General features: G+C 46.4%; 1 protein-coding gene across 4 annotated transcripts in view; it reads right to left on the reverse strand.

The window, feature by feature from the left end:
• Positions 1–21,075, reverse strand: part of Tmc5 (transmembrane channel like 5) — a 95,097-nt gene that overhangs the window by 32,756 nt on the left and 41,266 nt on the right. For all 4 annotated transcript variants that reach the window (XM_041666699.1, XM_041666700.1, XM_041666695.1 and 1 more), the window contains exons 5-10: positions 12,887–12,986; positions 11,307–11,394; positions 7,625–7,873; positions 5,591–5,742; positions 1,037–1,181; positions 247–402 (exon numbers count right to left, since the gene is read on the reverse strand). In XM_041666699.1, the coding sequence (XP_041522633.1) occupies positions 247–402; positions 1,037–1,181; positions 5,591–5,742; positions 7,625–7,873; positions 11,307–11,394; positions 12,887–12,986 (890 nt within the window). The remainder of the gene's footprint in view (positions 1–246; positions 403–1,036; positions 1,182–5,590; positions 5,743–7,624; positions 7,874–11,306; positions 11,395–12,886; positions 12,987–21,075) is intronic.

Below are 21,075 nucleotides of genomic sequence, written 5' to 3' on the forward strand. Positions count from 1 at the left end.
GCCCCATCTCCACAGGAACCTAGTGCACCTTGCCCTGTGATGTCATGACACCCCCGGGGACTCCTAAGTGCCCATCTGAGTCTGTGGTCATGGGAACAGGGGCAGTTCAGTAGTTTGAAGCAAGCCTCTATGGGTGTGACTGCTGCTGGCCACGAGGCCCAGCTAGAGGCCTCAGTTCTGCATCTGCCCCAGAAGCCCCCACTTCTCCCCAGGTCTCTCTCTGCTCCAGCCCTTGGGGTTACTTACCTCAGAGTTATACTCAGCCAAGTAGTACACAGCTACACAGCAGGCTGCGGCCACTCCGGTAGAGACGAGCCAGGCAGCTATGTGAGTGGAAAAGCGGGTCAGCTGCTGGTTGAACGTGAGCCTGTCGTTCTCCTGGCGGATCTCAGACAGGTTCTCCTGCAAGTGTCAGACAGTCAAGTGGACTCGCTGGCCCCTCCCTGCCAACAGCAGAGATCCCCAGGATCGTGGGGCCAGTTCAGACCACGCAGGAGCTGGAGGGAAAGTCTGTGATCAAGGTGAATTATGGGAGACCAAGGGAGTATCTCGGGATGGCAGAGAAGACCAAGACCTTCAAACTCCATTTCCATCTTAGGGAACCAGAGAGATGTAACAGGCCTGTAGCCACAGTGCTCACAGAAGTGCATTTTCTGCTTTGTTCTCCACCCCTGCTCCTTCTTTCTCTATTCACTTTTCCCTCCCTCCCTCCCTCCCTCCCTCCCTCCCTCCCTCCCTTCTTCCCTCCCTCCCTCTCTCACCCAGCCACCCCCTTCCTGCCTTCCTTCTCTTTTATCTTTGCATGTAAAAGAAACAAAGCTTACCATGTAGCTTAGCCTGTCTTTAAACATACAGCCCTCCAGCCTCTGCCGCCCCAGGATGGCAGGTGTACAACCATAAACCACAACAGAACAGAGAAAGGGAAATGGGAAAGGGAAGGGAAAGGGGGTGGGGGGAAGAAAGAGGGAAAGAAAGCTATAGCTACACAGGCACGGGAGAAGGCTGGTGGGGGAGGACTCTGGGGCCTGGGCCTTACCCTGATCTCCGTGCTCAGATTCTTCTGTTTTAGCTTCACAGCTTTTTCATGGGTGACAGTGAAGTCCCAGCAGAAGACAAGCTTAGCGATCCCTCTGGAGTAAATATGGGGGTTGATGAAGTTGTTCCGGAAGTATTTGGCCATGCTGGGGAGGAAGAAACGAAAATGTCTGAGCATTATCATGGAGGTGTTGAGGCAGACACGAACCATGTGTGTTTCTCACTGATAATAAAAGGCAGCATGGGTAATCAAATTCTTCCCTCAGAGAAGGGGAATTACCAGCACAATGTTCTACAAGTGATGGGAAAAGACAGGTGTAGCTTGGAAGCCTACATACTACCAATAGAGGGATCTTTACCCCATTAAGTATTCTGAGCCTCAGTTTCCACATCTGTATAATGGGGATAACAATAGTATCCACCTCACACAGATATGAATGGACCATCCATGTTGCTACAACAAAAGATCACCAAGCTATTGCTTAACACGTCACAGGGTTATTATCATCTCACATTCCTGGGATCAGAGTTAAGAAGGGCCTGGAGTCATGGCTCAGTCGGTAAAACGCTTGCCATGCAAACATGAGGACCTGAGTTTGGATCCCCAGAGCCAATGTAAAAATGCCAAGTGTGGCTGGGCGGTGGTGGTGCATGCCTTTAATCCCAGCACTCGGGAGGCAGAGGCAGAGGCAGGCTGATCTCTGTGAGTTCGAAGCCAGCCTGGTCTACTAGAGCTAGTTCCAGGACAGGCTCCAAAAGCTACAGAGAAACCCTGCCTCGAAAAACAAACAAACAAACAAAAAATGCCAAGTGTGTTAGCATGTGTTTGTAATCTCAACTCTGAGGAACCAGAGACAGGGCCATCCCTAAACCTCAATGGCCAATCAGTCTAGATTATCATGAGCCAGGGTAGTGGGAAACCCTGTCTCTAAGAAGAGAAACAAAGTGCCTCTGGTTTCTATACATACATAGAGAGTCAGGAAATGGATGCCTCAGAACTGATGGCAAGATGTCACAGGCTGGCCTCCTCAGTTTCTTGCCTTCTCCTAGCTTTCAGAGGCCTCTCTCCATCCTTGGCTTGCAGCCTCTCCTCCATGTCCAAGACCAGAAAATAACACGTTCCTTTCCTTCCTCTGACCTTTCCTTTCCCTCCTCCCTCCCACCTCCCTCCTCAGAGGGAGAAGATTCTTTCAGGGTCCCTATGATTTTATTGCACCCACCTGACAATCCAAGACACCCCTCCTTACTTTTAAGATCCTTCATCACATGTGTACAGCCCATGTGTTGTTTTGGTTTTGAGAGAGGGTATCCCTATGTAGCCCAAGCTAGGGAACTCACTATATGTGGATCAGGCCAGCCTCAAACTTGTAAAGGTTTTCTTGTAGAATTACAGGTGTCCACCACCTTCTCCAGAGTTCCTTTTCCATTGGGTGCTGGTTAATCTTTGCCAGCTTCATTAGACTAAGAGACACCCATATTACTAAGTCATACTTGGGGTGCCTATGAGGTTGTTTCCAGAGATGATCAGTTAAAGGGGAAAGGACCACCATGAAAGTGGGAACACAGCAGGGACCCAGATGAGGCTGCCCAGCGCAGAGATACTCTCTGCTAGGTCACCGAGAAGGCTACCGAGAGGAAGGCAGTTTTGTTCCTCTGACAACTGTTCTGTCTCACAGTGGCCCAGGGACTATGGATGCAAGTGACCACAGACTGAGTAGTATATGGCAACAGTTTTGTCACAGTGATGGGGGTGAACACACCACACAAAACTAATTGGCATGAGTTCTAGGAGTCAGGAAATGGGAACCTGCGGAGACATTACTCTGAAAGCCACAAAAATCATGGCAGGAGGCATTCATTAGCCTCTGTTGGGAGATAATGGGATGTCTCAGATCAGGAATCCCTTGGCACCCAGTTGGGCATGTTGTCAATACGAAGTGAAACCAGTACTTCCCTCCCACAATGCATCACCACTGAGACAGCTGAAAGATGGTGCTCTAGTTTGATAAGTTTCAATGACGTCCCATTTTTCTTTGAAGGATGATGCTGGCTGGGAGGTCAGAGGAGCTGAATTATGAGTTCCCAAATTCAGACATGAAAGCTGTAAGCCCTGGTAACATCAGTCTCAGACTGTATTTGGAGATAGGGCTTTAAAAAGTGGCAATTAAAATAAAGACTTCAGGGTAGGGCCTCAGCAAAGTTGTTGCCATCTTATTAGAAGAAGTTAGGTCTGGGAGGCAGCTCCTCTCCAGCATTCCAAAAACAATGAGAGGAGGACGAGGAAGAGGAGGAAGAAGAGGATAGGAGAAAGACAGAGGATGGAGGGCAGAGGTGAGTAGAACCAGACAGACAATGGAAGACATGTGAAGACCTAGGGAGAGGGTGGCTGCCCTAGTCAGCTTCCCATCGGAGAAATACACACCTAAGACTATCAGTTTGTAAAGAGAGAAAGCCATGGATTTAGAGGCTTCTGTCAAAGTCTACTTGGCCTTGCTGATCTAGACCCATAGTAATGCATCATGAAGGGCAGAAGGGTACTGAACAAATCTGATCAGCTAGTGACCAGGAAGTAGAAAAGCAAGAACAGAAGGGGTCAGGGCCCCACAATGTCCTTTGAGGACAGGCTCTCAATGACCTGAGATCTCCTACCTCTCATGTCCTAGATCCAAACTATAGCAATGGCCTTCTATAATTATGCCAAGGAAAGGCTGCCTCAGAAGAAACCAGCCTTGTTATCTTCTTCTGTAGATGGAGACTGCTTGCTCACCTCCCGGCCACTCAGACCCAAATAATCACACAGCAAGTACATTAATTACAACACTGTTTGGCCAATGACTCAGGCATATTTCTAGCTAGCTCTTACATCTTGAATTAATCCATTTTTATTCATCTGTGTATCATCATAAGGCTGTGGGTTACTGGGTAAGATTCCGGCTGGCGTCTTCCTCCTTTGGCAGCTACACGGCATCTCCTTGAGTCTGCCTACTTTCTCTCTATATCTCTGGATTTCCCACCTGGTTTTACTCTACCAAGCCATTGGCCAAAATGACTTCTTTAATAATCCATGGTAATAAAACATATTCATAGCATACAGAGGGGAATCCCACATAAACCTTCCTCTAGGACTCCTGACCTCCAGACCTGTGAGAGGACAGATTTCTGTTGCCTTAGCCATCCATGCTAGGGTCCTCTCCAAATGATACAGAGGCTGACAGAGCCCTGTACTCACTTCCCATCTGGACCTTCTCTCCAATCATCCCTCTGCCTCGTCTAGTCTGTAGAATTGCTCAGCTATTGCGTTTGTTTTTTGACTGACCCCTCAGTTTCTCTAAAGTCACTTGAACACCTATCTTCTTCCATCTGTCCACATTCTACACTGCAAGACAAGAGCTGCAGAATATTAGTTTAAGACGTGTGACATTTTTTTATGCTGTAGAACATTTGTTTAATGATGCAAAGATATGTTGCATTCCTTTATGTTGCATTTGCTTAACTTTGTGAAGCTGAGTAACTTTACCTGTCTAAAACACCTGATTAGGGAAAAAAGACAAAGCCCAGGATTACTTACATGCTTATAGACATGATTCTTAATAATAAAGAGATGAACGGTCAATAGCTAGACAGAAGGAAGGATAGGTGGGCCTGGCAGGAGAGAGAATAAATAGGAGAAATGTGGGAAGAGAAGATCGAGGAATAAGAAAAGGAGAAGGAGAGGACGACATCAGGGGTCAGCCACCCAGCCATACAACCAGCAATGGAGAAAGAAAGAAAGAAAGAAAGAAAGAAAGAAAGAAAGAAAGGTATATAGAGAAAGATAAAAGCCCAGAGGCAAAAGATAGATGGGATAATTTAAGTTAAGAAAAGCTGGCAAGAAATAAGCCAAGCTAAGGCTGGGCATTCATAAGAAAGAATGACTCTGTGTGATTATTTGGGAACTATGCAGTGGGCCCTAGAAGAGCTAACAGTAAAATAACCAACAACAAACAAGGAGGACACGGACAGCATGGCAGAGAAGCTGTCTGCTGGGTTAGTGTATTTTTAGAAACAAGGTCTAACTATGTAGCCCAGTCTGGCCTGGAACTCAAAATCCTCCTTCCCATCATCCTAAGTGCTAGGATGACAGGTGGGCACCAGGGTACCCAGCGTCTTGGGTTACAGCTGAGTTTCTAGGAGTTTGTCTAAGATGAGCCTTAGGGGCTAGGGAAATAGTTCAGTTGGTAAAGCATCTGCCATCCAAGGACAAGGACAAGTTCAATTCCTAGAACCCTTGTAAAAAGTAACCTGGGTATGGTGTTGCACACTTACAATCCCAGCACTGGGGAAGCAGAGACAGATGGCTCCCTGGCAAGCCTACTTGGAAAATTCCAAGCTGTAAAGAGACCTTACTTAAATAAAAACAAATAAATAAATAATAAAAAAAACCAAGGTAGACACTGCTCGAGGAAGGATACCCAAAGTTTTCTGCTGACCCCACAAATGTATACACATGTACACATTCAACTGCACACATGTGCACACACACAAATAAGCCTGAGAACCATGTCAGAATCTGTACCTGAAGAGCAGACTGAAGAAGCAGATGACCAGGCAGGCTCCGATGGTGAAGATGTAGGCCAACTGCATGTTGTAAAACGGTCCACCCGTCCCGTGCTGGATTGTGGAGTTGGTGTAAAAGCCATAGTACATCACTGTGTCTGTAAAATAGCCCTGACAGGGACAGTAAAGAGATCCAAGTTAAATGGTTTGCTTGAGAAAGGTGAATGACTATGTATCTTAGGGCCCTCTCTGCAGTTATTCAGAAGTTCATGGTATCCAAGGAGATCAGCTCTCGGGTCGCTGAAGATACTGGCAACAAAGGATAGATGCTCAAGTCCCTTGCATGCAGTGGCCTAGTGTCCACACAGGACCTGTGCCCACCCTCCTGTGTTTTAAATCATTTTGAGATGACATGTTCTATAGATAGACGTTACAATATGTAGATTAGGGAAAAAAGACAAAGCCCAGGATTACTTACATGCTTATAGACATGATTCTTAATGTGTTTGTAAATGTGTATATACATACGCATGTATGTGTGCGTGTGTGTGTGTTTGCGTGTGTATGTGTGTGGCGTAAGTGCATGAGTGTGCTAGTGAGAAACAAGTGTTCTGATCTATGACTCTTACCTTATTCCCTTAAGACAGGGTCTCCTACTGAACCTGGAGCTTGCTGTTGGGAGGCCATGCTGGCTGACAGTAACCCTCCTATCTCTGCCCATCACTGTGCTCACACATCAGCTGCACACAGCCGTGTCTGGCTTTGTAGGTGGGGGCTGGGGGTCTTAACTCAGATCTTCACGTTCGTGTAACAAGGGTTCTTATCACAGAGATCCGCCTGCCTCTGCCTCCCAAGTGCTGAGAAGACAGGCATGCGCCACCGCTGCCTGACTTTTTTTTAAACATGCATGTTGAACAGTTTTACAAATCCATGTTCTTCTTAGCATTAATCAGAGTGTACCCACCCTGCTGCCTGTTGAAGCATTCAGTCTCTACCCTGTGAGTGGGCATTGAAGAGGTTTCTGCCCTTAGGGCAGGGCTGCTAAAACTATACTCCAAGGAACCTGCTTTTGCACCTCTGTGAACTAACACTGTCTTTTATTATGTGTGTGTGTGTGTGTGTGTGTGTGTGTGTGTGTGTGTGAGAGAGAGAGAGAGAGAGAGAGAGAGAGAGACAGAGACAGAGACAGAGAGACTGAAAAAAATCAAAGAGGAAAACATTTCCAGACATCAGATCATTTTACTCTCAAATTCTCCAACATGCAACTCTGAAAACAAAGAATCCATTTCTATGTTCATGCCACCATTATCATATTTATCAATTTTCAGAATATTTAGTGATAAAGAGATGACTCAGCAGATAAGAGCATTTGCTGCTTTTCCAGAGAACCTGAGTTCAGTTCTCAGAACCACACTGGGCAGCTCATGAATGCCTGTAACTCTAGCTTCTGTAACTCTAGCTTCAGAGGACCCGAGGCTCTCTTTGTTCTCTGCAGGTACCCACACACAGGTGAACACACACTCACACGGACACACACACATATAGACACAATAAAAACATTAAAAATTTTGAGGGATACACCCCACCTTGGAGAATTAGACAAAGGAAGAAAGGGAAAATGGACTTTTTTCCCTTTTCTGCTGTAGTAGAGATTTCCATAATAGGACTGTTTATATTTTGTAGGAATAATAAAAAAAGGGGGGGAGAGACAGATTTCTAACATGAGGTGCCTACCGAGTAATGCTAAGGGAAAGAAGACAAGCAGGAGGCAGCCCGTGAGGAATACTTATCTCTCGTAAGAGACAGAAGGACGGAGTGCCTGGTTCGTACACAGATGGTTCAAGCATGCAAAGCAGCGGGGCCTGGTGAAAGGACCAGCAACACTGGCTCCTGACCCCTGGAAGCTTCCGCGGCTTGCCTCACAGGGTCATGCACTCAGTACTTGAGGAAGAACCAGCCTTTCTCCATCAGGCAGAATGGGAGGTCTGAGGAAGCCCATGGCATTCCCCAGGATTCCATGGTGGTGAACTTCTGCAGAAGACAGAGCACTTACCGCGCCTGTGAAGAACTCCAACCCAGTGAAGCGGCGGGTGTTCCTCTTGGCCACGGTGAACTGTGGGATGATGAGGAAGCTGAAGTTCATGACAAATGAGAAGATGTTGAACTTCAAAAGCCACCTCAGGAAGCTGAAATAGGACAGGACGCTGGTTCCAAACTTGCCTCCGATGACCTTGAATGTCTTCTGCCACAAGCTGACGTAATCGAGGAGCTCTGAAAGGTTGCTCCTGGTTCTGCGGTAAGCCTGGATGGGGAGACGAAGAGGAGCCCTGATTCTCAGCAAGTGGCTCCTGAGTGAGCGTTGTCATAGCCAAACAGCCCTGCTCCAAAATCCCTCTTCCAGCCAGGCAGCTTTGAGGTGCACTTACAGGTGGCTTCCCAGGTTGTGCTACCAATGGCCCAACTGGCCACTAACATCCTACCTTCTCCATGTCTACCTTTTCACTCCCACACCTATGTTGGACTGTTCAGTCTGAAGGTTCGCTCTTCACCCCATTCCCTTGACCTCACTGATGTCCCTCTCTTGTTGAATTCTCTTTCCTCCATCCCCTTTCATCCCTGACCCTTGACCTCACTGTTGTACCATCTCTTGTTGAGCTCTCCTTTCCTCCATCCCCTTCCACCTCTGACCCTTGACCTTGCTGCTGTCCCAGCCTTGCTGAGCTCATCCCATTTACAATGAGAGGCAAATCAGTTTATCCATATGGATGAGCCCCAGAACAGAATACATTAGAAACTACCAAATGATACAGATGTCCCCTCCAGGTATGTGTGCTGGTCTTTGTCAAATTGACACAAACCTAGATGTATCTAGGAAGTGGAGGCTCCAGCTGGAAACTGCCTCCCTCAGATTGCCTATAGCCAGATATATGAGGGCATTTTCCTGAGTGGTTGAAGTGGGAAGGGCTATGTCTCTCCTGAGCAGGTGGTCCTGAGCTGTGTAAGAAAGCAGGCTGAGGACACCATGAGGGATAAACTAGTAAGGAGTAGTCCTCAGAGGCTTCTGCTTCAGTTCCTGCCTGCAGGTTCCTGCCTTGACTTCCTAACCCGAAGTCCCTTCACCAGGGACTGGGATCTCAGAAGTACAAACCAAATAAACTCTTCCTCCCGGGTTGCTTTTGGTTATGGCGCCTTATCATAACAATAACAATAGAAAGTAAACTAGTTCAGTATATAAAGAAAGGAAATGAAATCGCCATACAGAGCAGTTCCTGCAGCACCACAGATAAGATCCAGGACTAATCTGACAGTCCTCAGTGCACGGATGGGTAAAGACAATTATATCTATGATACATATATAAGTACTACCATATATATATATATATATATACTACAATTATGTATCTATTGCACTATATCAACTACAAAGAATGAAATCTTGTCATTTGTTGAAATATGGACAGAACTAGAGAACACTGTGAAAATGAGATAATCCAGAAACACAAATACTGCGTGTTCCTTTTCATACAGGGAAGAATGTGGAATAGTACTTATTAAAGCCTTGGAAGAACGGAGGGAGGAAGGACAGAGAGGGGCTGGGGTAAAGGAGGAGTGAGTGTGGCGTTTCCCCATGCCATGACTGTAGCCCACAAAAGCCTAGTACGTATTTTCTAAGGATCCGGGAGAGATGACATCGAGCGCTGTAGGAGTGGAGAGCACGCTTAGCATGTGTGTGGCCTTGGGGTCGATCCCTTCCTCCCCCAGCACCGAGAAAAAAAGGGAAAGGAACGGAATGAGGGTAGAAAGGGAAGGTGGTAGGAAGGCAAGAAAGGAGAGGTGAGGAAGGAAGAGAAGTGTGGGACACTGTTCTCTGCGTGTGACATGCCCATTGCACTCTTAAACTTTCTTAGCAACTGTGAGTACTCAGCGGAGATCTGTGTAAGATTGGACCCATTACTCTCCATGGTAGACAGGAGCAAGGACTCGGGGAGCCTGGTTCCTCCCATAGGATATGCAGGCAGTTAGCATCCCAGGGTAGGGCTCACACACAAGGCAGTTAAGGGTTCCCGAGGAGAGAGACGGCAGTGGTGTAGCAGCCTGCCAGTTGCTCATGCCCTGTAGGTCAGTCTATGAACGGCCTTGTCTACAGAGCTGGTTTGTTCCTTGTCTGCAGTGAACAGAAGTTTGTTGTCTCCCCAGAAAAAGTTCACTTAACAGAAGATCAGGAGAGGAATATGCTAATTAATCAGACTTGAGCCTGGTAGGCTGTGTCGTGGTTTGAATGAAAATGGCTTCCCTAGAGCCTGAACGGGACTGACCTGGACCCGGGCCCTCGGCATATATGTAACAGTTGTTGATAGCTTGTTAATGCTTTTTGTTTCCGTTTGTTTTTCAAAACAGGGTTTCTCTACATAGCCCATCCTGGAAATCACTCTGTAGACCAGGCTGGCCTTGAACTCACAGTGATCCGCCTGCCTCTAAGTGTTGGGATTAAAGGCCTGCGCAGCAACCACCTGGCTGTAGCTTGGTCTTTTTGTGGGACTCCTAACACTGGGAGCAGGGGCAGTCTCTAAGTCTCTTGCTGGCCTTTGGGACCTTGTTCCTCATACGGAGTTGTCTTGCCCAGCCTTAATACAAGGGCGTGTATTTAGTTTTATTGCAACTTGATATGCCATGTTTTACTGATCTCCATGAGAGGCCTGCCCTTTTCTGAATTAGAAACAGAGGAGGAGTGGATTGGGGGTAGGGAGTATAAAGGTGAGGGGAGCAGGCATTGGGAGAAGAGGAGGGAGGGGAATCTGTGGGATGTAAAATAAATAAATAAATTTTAAATAATAAAAAATAGAAATAGGCAAAAATATTAATTTAAAAAAAAGAAAGAAAAGCATCTAGGTTGTTTCCAGGTTCTGGCTATTACAAACAATGCTGCTATGAACATAGTTGAGCATATACTTTTGTTGTATGATAGGGCATCTCTTGGGTATATTCCCAAGAGTGGTATTGCTGGGTCCAGGGGTAGGTTGATCCCAAATTTCCTGAGAAACCGCCACACTGCTTTCCAACCCTGACTGCTCTTCGGGCTGATGAGGGAGGGGGAGTTAATTGGGGGAGGGGGAGGGAAATGGGAGGCGGTGGCGGGGAGGAGGCAGAAATCTTTAATAAATAAATAATAAAATAAGAAAGAAAGAAAAAGGCCCCCTTAGGCTCATATGGAGTGGCACCATTAGGAGGTGTGGTCTTGCTGGAGCAGGTACAGTTTTGTTGGAGGAAGTGTGTCACTAGGGGGTGGACTTTGATGCTCAAGCCAAGAGAACCAGATGTGGAACTCTCAGCTCCTCCCAACACCATGTCTGCCTATATGTGGTCATGCTTCCCACCATGATGATAATGGACTCAACCTCTCAACTTTATACCAGCCCCAACTAAATGCTTTCTTTCTAGGAGCTGCTGTGGCACGGTGTGGTGTCTCTTCACAGCAACAGAAATCCTAAGACAAGCTGTATGTATGTGTGAAAATAGCACGCTTTACAACAGTAACATGTAAATTGTATGTTAATGTGTATGAAAAACACCAAACTCATTTGTCTAAGATCAGGTCTGACTATGTAACCCTGGATGACCTGGAAGTCACTGTGAAGACCAGGCTGACCTCAAACTCACAGAGACCTAGCTGCCTCTGCCTCCCAAGTGCTGGGGTTAAAGGCTTGGAAAAAAAATGTTTTTACAAGTTGACTTACCAGGGATAGGGAGCTCAGACACTGAGTACAGCAGTTGATCTCCAGGGCACCATGGCGCTGTTTACTCTTCTCTTTGTCAACTATTTTTCTGTGGAAAATAAAGGATGTCAATCTTGTCATTCATTTCTGCAAAAAACTAGCCACTGCTGGGAATGGAGGCCCCTGCTTGTAATCCCAGACTCTCAGCGGCCAGAGCAGCATCACTTGACCCTAGAACAGAAGGGCTATAGTGCTGGAATTACACAGTGGTCCCTAGGTCAGGTTTTATATGGGTTCTGATGATATAAATTCGGTTCTCACGCTTGCGTGGCAATTATTTTCCAACTGAGCTTTCTCCCCAGCTGGCTCTGGTTTGTTTGTTTGTTTGTTTAGCAGTTTTTAAACTTAGAGTAGTTTGAAGCTTACAGTAAGCTTTTAGGCTACGTAGAGTGTTCCCACATACCTCTTGCAGGTTCCCCTGTCAACTCTTGCCACGGTAGGTGCCATGGTAAGTGTGGTAGTTTGAATGAGATGTTCCCCAGAGTCTGTGGGGCGGGGGAGGTGGGCATTTGGACATTTGGATACTCTTTGGGAAATGCGGCTTTGCTGAGCTAAGTCCATCACCGTGGTTGGGCTCTGAAGTTTCCAAGACTCAGGCTATTCTCAGTTCTCTCTCTCTCTGCTTTTTGCGGCTTCTTGTGGTTCAAGAAGTGAGCCATCAGCCGCTTTTCCAGCCACCACACCTTCCCTCTGCCATCATGACTCTGACCCTCTAGAACCACAATCCCAAATGAGTAGCCTGGCATGGTGTTTCACCACGGCAGTAGAAAAGGAACTAATACAGTGGGTTTGTCAAGATGGAGCCAGCATGTGTGTGTCCTGGTACCTAAATGCAGGTGTGTGCTGCGGAGTTTCCTGTTTCTCCTCCCTTCCTGCCCAGGCTCCACATATTACATGTCTCCTCTGTGTCAGGTTCTCCGTCTTTCCTTGCAGAGCTTTGGGAGGATTTGCCTGATGCGTCCCTCTGGTTAGAATGGGGTCTGGGCTTTGAGAGAGGGGATCACAGAGGGGATGGCCCTTCTCAGAACATGCCTTATCTTTGGGGAAGCTAACTTAAGCTAGAACCTGGCTCAGGCAGTGGTTACCAGACCTCACTGGAGACTTGCTTTTCTCCAGATAACTCTCTTGGGAAGCAGTGCACATGTTCTCTCCGGAGACAGGTCAAACCCCAGCCCTTAGCGAGCTGTGCATGGCTAGACATTAACCCCAGGATACAGGAAGTGGAGGCAGGAGGATCAGGAGTGCAGGACAATCTTTGGTTATACAGCAAGGCCAGCCTGGGCCGTAGAGCCTGTATCAACCAAGAGCAAAAAACTGGGAGTGACATGCACCTTTCTTCAGTACCTTAAAAGCTGATGCAGGAGAATCCCGAATTTGAGGCCAGATAAAGCTATGTAAGAAACAGTGGGGAAGGGGAGATTTCCACCCTGTAAAGGTTGTTCTTATAGAAGATCTGTCTTCTGTCTTATTCCATTTCTTATCTTTTTGGGCTGGGACAAAAGCTGCAGACTGAGTCTGCCAGGTAAGAACAGAGGCCTTACCTAAGCTCTCTCTTCTCTTCCATGGTCCTTGGCTGGTTTCTGATGGTTTTGATTCTGTCCCTAGATGTCATGGGAACCAGGGATGCAATTAGTTTTTGTCCTGCAGAAGAAAATGAACAGGGCTCCATTTCTTATTTCTTTAACACAGTCTTCACATTTTAACAGATGACACCGGGGTGAGACTTGACAGTGCACGCCTATAATCCTAGAACTGGGAAGCAGTGGCAGAAGAACAGAAAGTTCAGAGCTAGCCTGAGCTGGGTAGCGAGTTCAAGGTCACTCCAAGTGTGGTGGTTTGAGGGAAGTCTTCCGCATAGTTTATGCATTTGAAGGTTTGTTCCCCAGTTGGTGGCACTGTCTGGGGAGGCTTAGGAAGTGTGGCCTTGTTGGAGGAAGTGCACCATGGGGGGACAGGCTTTGAGAACTTAAGACTTGAACCATCCTCAGTTACTTCCTGCTCTCAGGTTAAGATGTGAGCACTCAGCTTCCTGTCCCGTTGTCATGTCCATTCTTACTTTCATGCTTCCCCGCTAGGGCTGACTCTTAACCCCAGGGAACTGTAATCCCGAATAAAGGCCGTCTTCTCTATGTTGCCTTTGTCATGGTGTTGATCGCAGTGACAGACATAACTAATATGCCATGGTACTCAGTGAGAGCCTGTCTCACCAACCCCCCAATAAATAAGTTAATCAATTAATCAATTACACTATTGAAACTAGGGCACATTTTATTTGAAGACAGACTGTTGCTCTATAGCCCAGGTGGACCTGGAACTGCTGGTTCCATTCCCTCAGTCTCCCAGCATTGAACAATTGACACACAGCACCGTATAGACTGATATAGGCTGCATAGCATTGACTCAGGGATTTCAAGGCTCACAAATGGAGTCTATCACAGGGGTGCAAACCTTTAATCCCAGCACTTAGGAGGCAGAGGCAGGTGGCTCCCTGTAAATTCAAGGCAAGCCTGGTCTACACAGTGACATCTAGATCAGTTAGAGCGACATCGTGGGACCTGTCTCAAAAAACAAAATCACAGATGGGAGTGACCAGAAGACGTGTGTGTGTGTGTGCGCGTGCGCGCTCAAAATCAAAGCAAATATTTAGATCATTCTAATCCAATACAAAACAAACAAACAATGGGCTGGAGAGATGGCTCAGCGGTTAAGAGCATTTCCTGCTCTTCCAAAGGTCCTGAGTTCAATTCCCAGCAACCACATGGTGGCTCACAACCATCTATAATGAGGTCTGGTGCCCTCTTCTGGCCTCCAGGCATACATGCAAAACAGAATATTGTATACACAATAAATAAATAAATATTAAACAAACAAACAAACAAAACCACTACTGAACAAAGCAACAGATCTTGGCTGCTTCGTATCTCTTGAGTGCGTGTTCTACACGGTTTCCTTTGCCTCTGAAATCCAGGCGTGAGCGTCTTTTCCTCAGTCCCTCACAATTACCATGGCTCTTAATTCTTCCATCTCCTTCTGGCTCAGAGTCACATTTTCAGCCATGTGGCCGAGCTTTTGGTCTCAAGCCTCCAAGTCACCCCTTCTATTAATTAACTGTGAACAATTCAGATAACGCCCTTCTTCCCTCACAGGGCCTGAGCTTCCTCTGTAAACACCATCTCCGGGTACACAGGACAGGTCCCAGTGAGTCTAAGTCAATCCAGTGACCTTTTCCTCTTTGCAGGGGACATAGACAGAAGGTGTGTGACGTTCTGTTGGCCAAACAGTTTCCTGGAAAGGATTTCTTCTTTCTACATAAAAATGGGCAAACAAAAGCCAGCCCCACCTTTCTTCCTCTGGATAGTGTGTGTGCAGGTGTGGCCCCGAGTTGTGACCATCTGCTAACAGTGGCTGGGACTGGCTGGCTGAATGTCCTGCTAAGGGGCAGGTGGGGGCTGCTCCTCAGGCTGAGACTCAACAAGGAGCCAGAAAGCCTCAGAAGCAGCCCTGGGTTCATGGAGGTGAAAGGGGGCATCCTCAAAGAGCAACAACTCACCCTGCCAGAGAGGGCGAGGTTTTGTCTTCCCTGTACAGGACAGGCAAGACAGAGGGGAGTGGAGGGACACAAGGCAGAGTGGCAGGGCAAAGGCAGGCAGTGTGAGCTATGATGCTCTGACCATTGGTAAAGGGTTGGGTGTGGGTACATTTCCACTTCTAGAAATTACTGGCCCAGGCTAGACCATATATATATATGTAATTTCTTATATAAGATCTCATGAAACTCAGGCCTGTGTCAAACACCATGCACAGCTTATGATGACCCTGAACTTTTGATCTCCATTCCTTCACCTCATAAGTAATAAATACCAGGACCACAGACGTATACCACCATGCCCTGTGCTGGGGATGGAGTCCAGCAATTTGGAAACTCTAGGTAAACACTCTACCAACTGAGCCACAGCCCCAGGCCTATATCTGGAGTATTATGGACTAAAAGAGAAACGGCATTTCTGTTGGCCTCAGGAGATCAGAGACTGGAAGATCTCTAAGATCCGGGCTCAGGATGAACTGAGTTAGAAGACGGTGACTTTTTGTGAGCCTCGGTCTATGCATGAAGCCTGCCTCAAAGGTGCAGAGCATGAGAAACACATAACTAAATTCAATGCCTAACAAAACTAAACTTGATGGCTAAACTTCAGGCACAAGAGATATGGTTGTACGGAAAAGAAGCTCTCAGTAAGTAGGTCTCAAGTGACACTTTTCTTCATTCCCAATGTCCTTTAGTTTACTGACTGTGCCTCTTGAAAATTACTTGGTACCTTAAACTTCTTTTTAAAGTCTGGAGAAATGGCTTAGTGGGTAAAGTGCTTGCCACAGGAGAGTGAGTACCTGGCTTCGGATCCTCAGTACCCATGCAAACAGCTGGGCACATGCTGGGCAGTGGCAGCGCACACCTTTAATCCCAGCACTCGGAAGGCAGAGATGGGTAGATCTCCGTGAGTTCAAGGCCAGCCTGGTCTACAAGAGCTAGTTCCAGGATAGGCTCCAAAGCTACAGAGAAACCCTGTCTCAGAAAACAAATCAAATCAAACCAAACCAAGCAAACAAACAAAAGAAACAGCTGGCCACAACACCACACACTCATCATCCCAGAGACGGGGGAATCAGATACAGAGGGAGCTGTGGGGTTGATTAGCTAGCCAGTCTAGCTGACTCTAGAGGCTAAAGATTCAGCCAAAGGCCTTGTCTCAAAAACTAAAGCGCAGAGGCCAACACAAGATGTCTCAGCAGGAGAAAGCCCTTGCTGTGAAAGTCTGATGTCCTCAGTTCAAACCACAGAACCCGGACCCCAGGGAACAGTAGGAGAGAACTGACTTCATGAAGCTGTCCTCTGACCTCCACGCATGCACTATACTAAGTGCATATGCATATGTACAGGCACACATACACACATGCACACACACACACACCACACCACACCACACTGCTTAACAACAGCAACCTGCAGACAACTTTAAAGTTACTTCCGTAACTTTTCCTGAGCATCCCATACCTTGAGCAGTTTCATGGAAAGTACAGGTCTCATCTATGCCCAGGCACTCTGGGCCATAATGGATCTGAGAAATGGATTCATTCAGAGATGAAAACCTCAACAGCCGGTTGTTCCTTCTGTCCTTCCCATTGCTGAGGATCTGACAGTCTATGGTATCCACCACTGAGGAGGGAACCATGCTGAGGGCGGGGTTTGCTGATGGCTTTCTTAGAAAAATCTGATTTGAGACGAGGTGTCTTTGGACCCCCGATGGAACATTCTCCACTTCTATTATGATATCATTTGCTTGGTCATTGGGCAGCATTTCTGGCCTCTGATGAGTTGTGTTCTTCGCAGGACTAGCCATCAAAGGCCTCACAAGCACTCACACTGTCACAGTCGGGCTCCCCAGGGAAGAGTGGTGACATTGGAGAGAGGACGCCCCATTCACAAGGAGCTCCCCACACATTACAACATGACCCCTGCTTCTGTCCCTTGAGGGAGCTCCTCAGGAGGAGGCGTGTCGCCCTACAGAGAAGTCTGCCTTGGTAGCTAAGCGAGAAATTATAAACAGAACCCTTCATTAAAGACAATGGGGTTCTAGAAACAGAAGGTGGGGAGTCTTCTCAATGACTTGTCATCCCAGGACAAGGTTTTCTTTTCAACTTTACACTCATCCTTGGATATGCACGTGTTGGGGCAATGAGAAGGCTCCGTGAGTAAAGGTGCTTGCTGCCAGGCCTAAAGACCTGTGTTTATTCCCCACACGGTGGAAGGACAGAACTGATCTCTGTGTGTTTTCCTCGGTTTCCACACAGGAGACGGCACACACTAATAACTAAATGTATTTCTGTATAGACCCAGGTGTGTTCATAACATTATCATTTCCCTTGGCCGCCTTAGGTCTGCTGCCTTCTAATGCCCTTCCTTCCCACGCTGTCAGAAGCCTCAGCTCCGGTTCAGACACAGGTCTCTCTTGAGATTCCCCCAGCTTCCTTTGTAGTTACAGGTGGCCCTGTGACCTAGTTTTAGCCAATTGAGAAAGCAACATTTTGGACCGAGTTTTAAGAAGAGTTGATTTGCTTGGCTTTTGTTCTTCCCCACCCTTCTGCTTTTGTGCCTTCTTGTGTTGAGAACAATTAGGTTGACATTCATCTGCTAAGGATGAGGGACAGAGGGAGGCAGACTCAGTCCTTGAGAGCATCATGGGATAGCTTCTCTATTGAACTGCCCTCTCCAATCTTCCTGCTCCTTGAGAAAAATAAATTCTTTGTCACTAAACCATTGTTCTGTCTCAGTGCCAGAGATGTGAACAGAGTGACTGTAGAGACCTGAATTCCAAATAACCTAGACCAATTTGCTCATTTTCTGGTGGGCCAAACTGAGGGCAGAGAGATGAATTGACACACGTGGTCCACTGACTCCTATTTAATGTCAGAACTGGACAAGAGCTGCCTATCTCCTCCCCACAGCGGTCAGCAGTGTCACCCAGACCTGCCTTAACCAAGGGGAGATACTTTATAGAATATGCTATTCAGTTTCCACAACTACCCATTTCATAGGTAGAAAAACTGAGGTTCAACTGGGAGGATTTTGCCTAAGGCTAAGATGTCATCAAGGAAAGGAGAGCTTGCATGTTTTACCTTTGCCCCTTCCTGGAACAGGTGCTAATGTGTGTTCATTCATCACTCATTTATAAATTAGTAAGTAGTTACTAGTGCTTGCTCTGTGCCAGGGAGTTCCTGGGGTATTACCAGAATCCATAAGGGCGGCACATTATTAATTAATTGATACATGATTTGAAAATCAGAAAGCAGGGAGATTAAAAGCTGTGTGTTCTATTTCTTCACCCCCCTCCTCCTCCGCCTCTGAGGACCTTTTCTTCCACCCTCATGCTGGGCAGAGCAGCCTCATCATGGTGGCCATGGCACTCCTTCCCCAGTAGTTAAAGCCATCTCTGCTTTACTGAGCCCATCTGGTCAGGCTGCAGAATCAACCTCTTGTAAAAGTTTCACACTAACTTGAGAAAGTTCTGGAAGGATGAGCCTGGAGGCTGCTCATAGGACATGGCATTGGCAGAGAAAAATAGCTTTAAGTTTCAGTGTGTGTGGCGGGGGAAGGGGTCCCTCAGGAACCCATCTGTTTGCTCCTCTTTCTTCATAGGCTTGCCTTTCCCGTTGCATTCCCTGGTGTGTCTCTGGCCACTTCCATGGGGCTTATTGGTCTCTGTCGCCCAAAAAAAACCTTCATTGCCACACATGAGGACATTTTGAGTTTCCTAATACTTTAAAGCCTTCAATCTTCCAGGAGAGATGGTTCAGTGTGTGTGTGTGTGTGTGTGTGTGTGTGTGTGTGTGTGTGTGTGTGCAGGTAAACTTGAAGACTTGAATTCAAATCCCAATACTCATATAAATGCTAAGTACACTTGCATCCTGTTGTTCTAGGGCTTAGGAGGCAGACACAGGATCTAGGAATCCCCCAAACTCTCTTGTATGAGGCCAGGGAAGATGCCTCAGCAGTTAAAGTGGCTTTTGGCCAACCTTGATGACCTGAGTTTAGTCCTGGACACAACAATGTAGAAGGAGAGGACTAACTCACGAGTTTACCCTCTGACCTCCGTTCATGTCATATGACACACACACATACACACACACACAAATAAACAAAAAACATTATTATTTATTTTTGAGACAAGGTCTCAATATGTTGCTCTGGTTAGCCTGGAACTTGCTATGTAGACTAGGCTGGGTTTGAACTCACAGAGATATACCTGCCTCTTCCTTCAAAGTACTGGGATTAAAGGTGTATGCAGCAACATCTGGCCAAAATGTAATTTTAAGGGAGTGGAGAGCTTTGCCTCAATATGTAAGTTGAAGAAGTAGAGGAAGATATCAACCCCTTGACACACATACACCACATTCAAACGCTCATACACATATTCACATCATGTATACAAACATACACAAATAAGAAAGCAAAACTGTCTGTCACTGGTCTATACACTCCCACATTTCAACATTGCACAAGCTGTTTATTATTTCACAGATTTTTTAATCAGTGGACTTTGTCACTAGAAACCCAAACACTGGCCATGAGACAGGCGGCCCTATGTTGTCATGTATGATAAAATTATTGATTTGCATATGGGAATGTGATCCTCTTAGCACTGGGCAGCCAGGGAGAAAGAAAACCCTTCTAAAAGATAGCTATGCTGAGGGGCATCTGTGGGTCTGATCCTAATGTCTGATCCTAATATCTGTAACGGCCAAGTTCAAAGAGAGGCTGGGTGCTACAAGTCACAGTACTCTACAGTAATTGCTCAGCCCTCTTTTCACAAATGACTTGGCAGAGCCAAAGGCTTTGGTGAAGGTTGGACCAAATTTGGGGATTATTCCTTTGTGAATAAAGTGACTGTTTTTCCTGTAGATTTTTGCTGTAGCTGGCTCTCCTTCTCTTACATTTGAGAATTAATTCCCACAATTCAGAATTGCTTGATCATTTACTGATTACTATCTTTCTATGCTTACTGATCACATTCCCCTAGCCACGTGTGAAAACAGTTTCCTACTGCCAGGCCTTGTTCCTCTCTCCTAGGTAAATGAGGAGATCTGCCTTCCTGCAATTATCTTTATCAGCAGGCATTTGGTCAGTGGTGTTGAGGATCTAGACGAGGGCATTCCATTTAAGACATTCACAGATATCCAAGGACACAGAATTACTACTTCCCCAAAGCTGCTGGCTCATGGTTCCTCAGATAGATAAACAAATAAGTTTTACCTCACTTAAGGAATACAATGGTGCAAAACTAACCTTACATTTAAAAATTCCTAGCTCCTTATATTCACCGTCACCTCAGTTTACTGATGATTTTAGTTCAGGAAACTTACTGCTTGTGTTTAATTACCCACTTAACTGCAGCCCTGAGAAAGACTTCTTTCCTGATGGTGCCACAGACCCACACCGCCCAGGATCAGAATGGCTGATAACAACACACCCCAGAGGTATGTTGTTATAGCAATTTAGAGGCCTGGGTCTCCTCTTTGTTTGCTCCACTTAGAGCAATAAGTTTAAACTCCAGACCTAGGCCCATAGAAATTGCAGCATCTGATGAAAGTGCTATCAGATCAGATCAGGAGACATTAGCTTCCCCTGACATAGGTTTCCTGATTACCCGATATCCTCTATGCATGTTGGGAGGAAAAAAAAGTGTGCTGATTTAAAAATCAATCAATGCCCTATTCATAATTTTGCTGAAAAAAAACCTTTTAGCTCTTTATTTAGCCACCTAAAAAGGTAGTGTAGCCCACTAACCTCCCCCTCTAGAATTTCCTGATGATTTAATTCCTCTCTTAACCGAGTTTCTCCATTGAGGAGTTCACTGGACATGCACTAAGCCACTCCCACGTTTGAGCTGACAGTTATGAATCTCTCTCTCTCTCTCTCTCTCTCTCTCTCTCTGTGTGTGTGTGTGTGTGTGTGTGTGTGTGAAAACTCTTATTTTTATGGTGAGACAGAATTCCCAGCACTGGAACCTGAGAGGGCTAAGGAATTGCTGGTTATAAGGGTATGTATTACTGGAAACGTTTGTAACAAGGGGAATAAGTAGTAGTAGGAGGAGAATAAAGAAATATGAATACAAAAATCAAGTTGTGAGTAATTTTCTTATCCCTCAGATTTTATCTCCCTTTGCGTATTGCAGCGTCT

This window comes from Microtus oregoni, unplaced genomic scaffold, assembly GCF_018167655.1.
Source record: "Microtus oregoni isolate MIOR12 unplaced genomic scaffold, Mior012 000016F_ref0000370, whole genome shotgun sequence".
Taxonomy (NCBI): Eukaryota; Metazoa; Chordata; class Mammalia; order Rodentia; family Cricetidae; genus Microtus; species Microtus oregoni.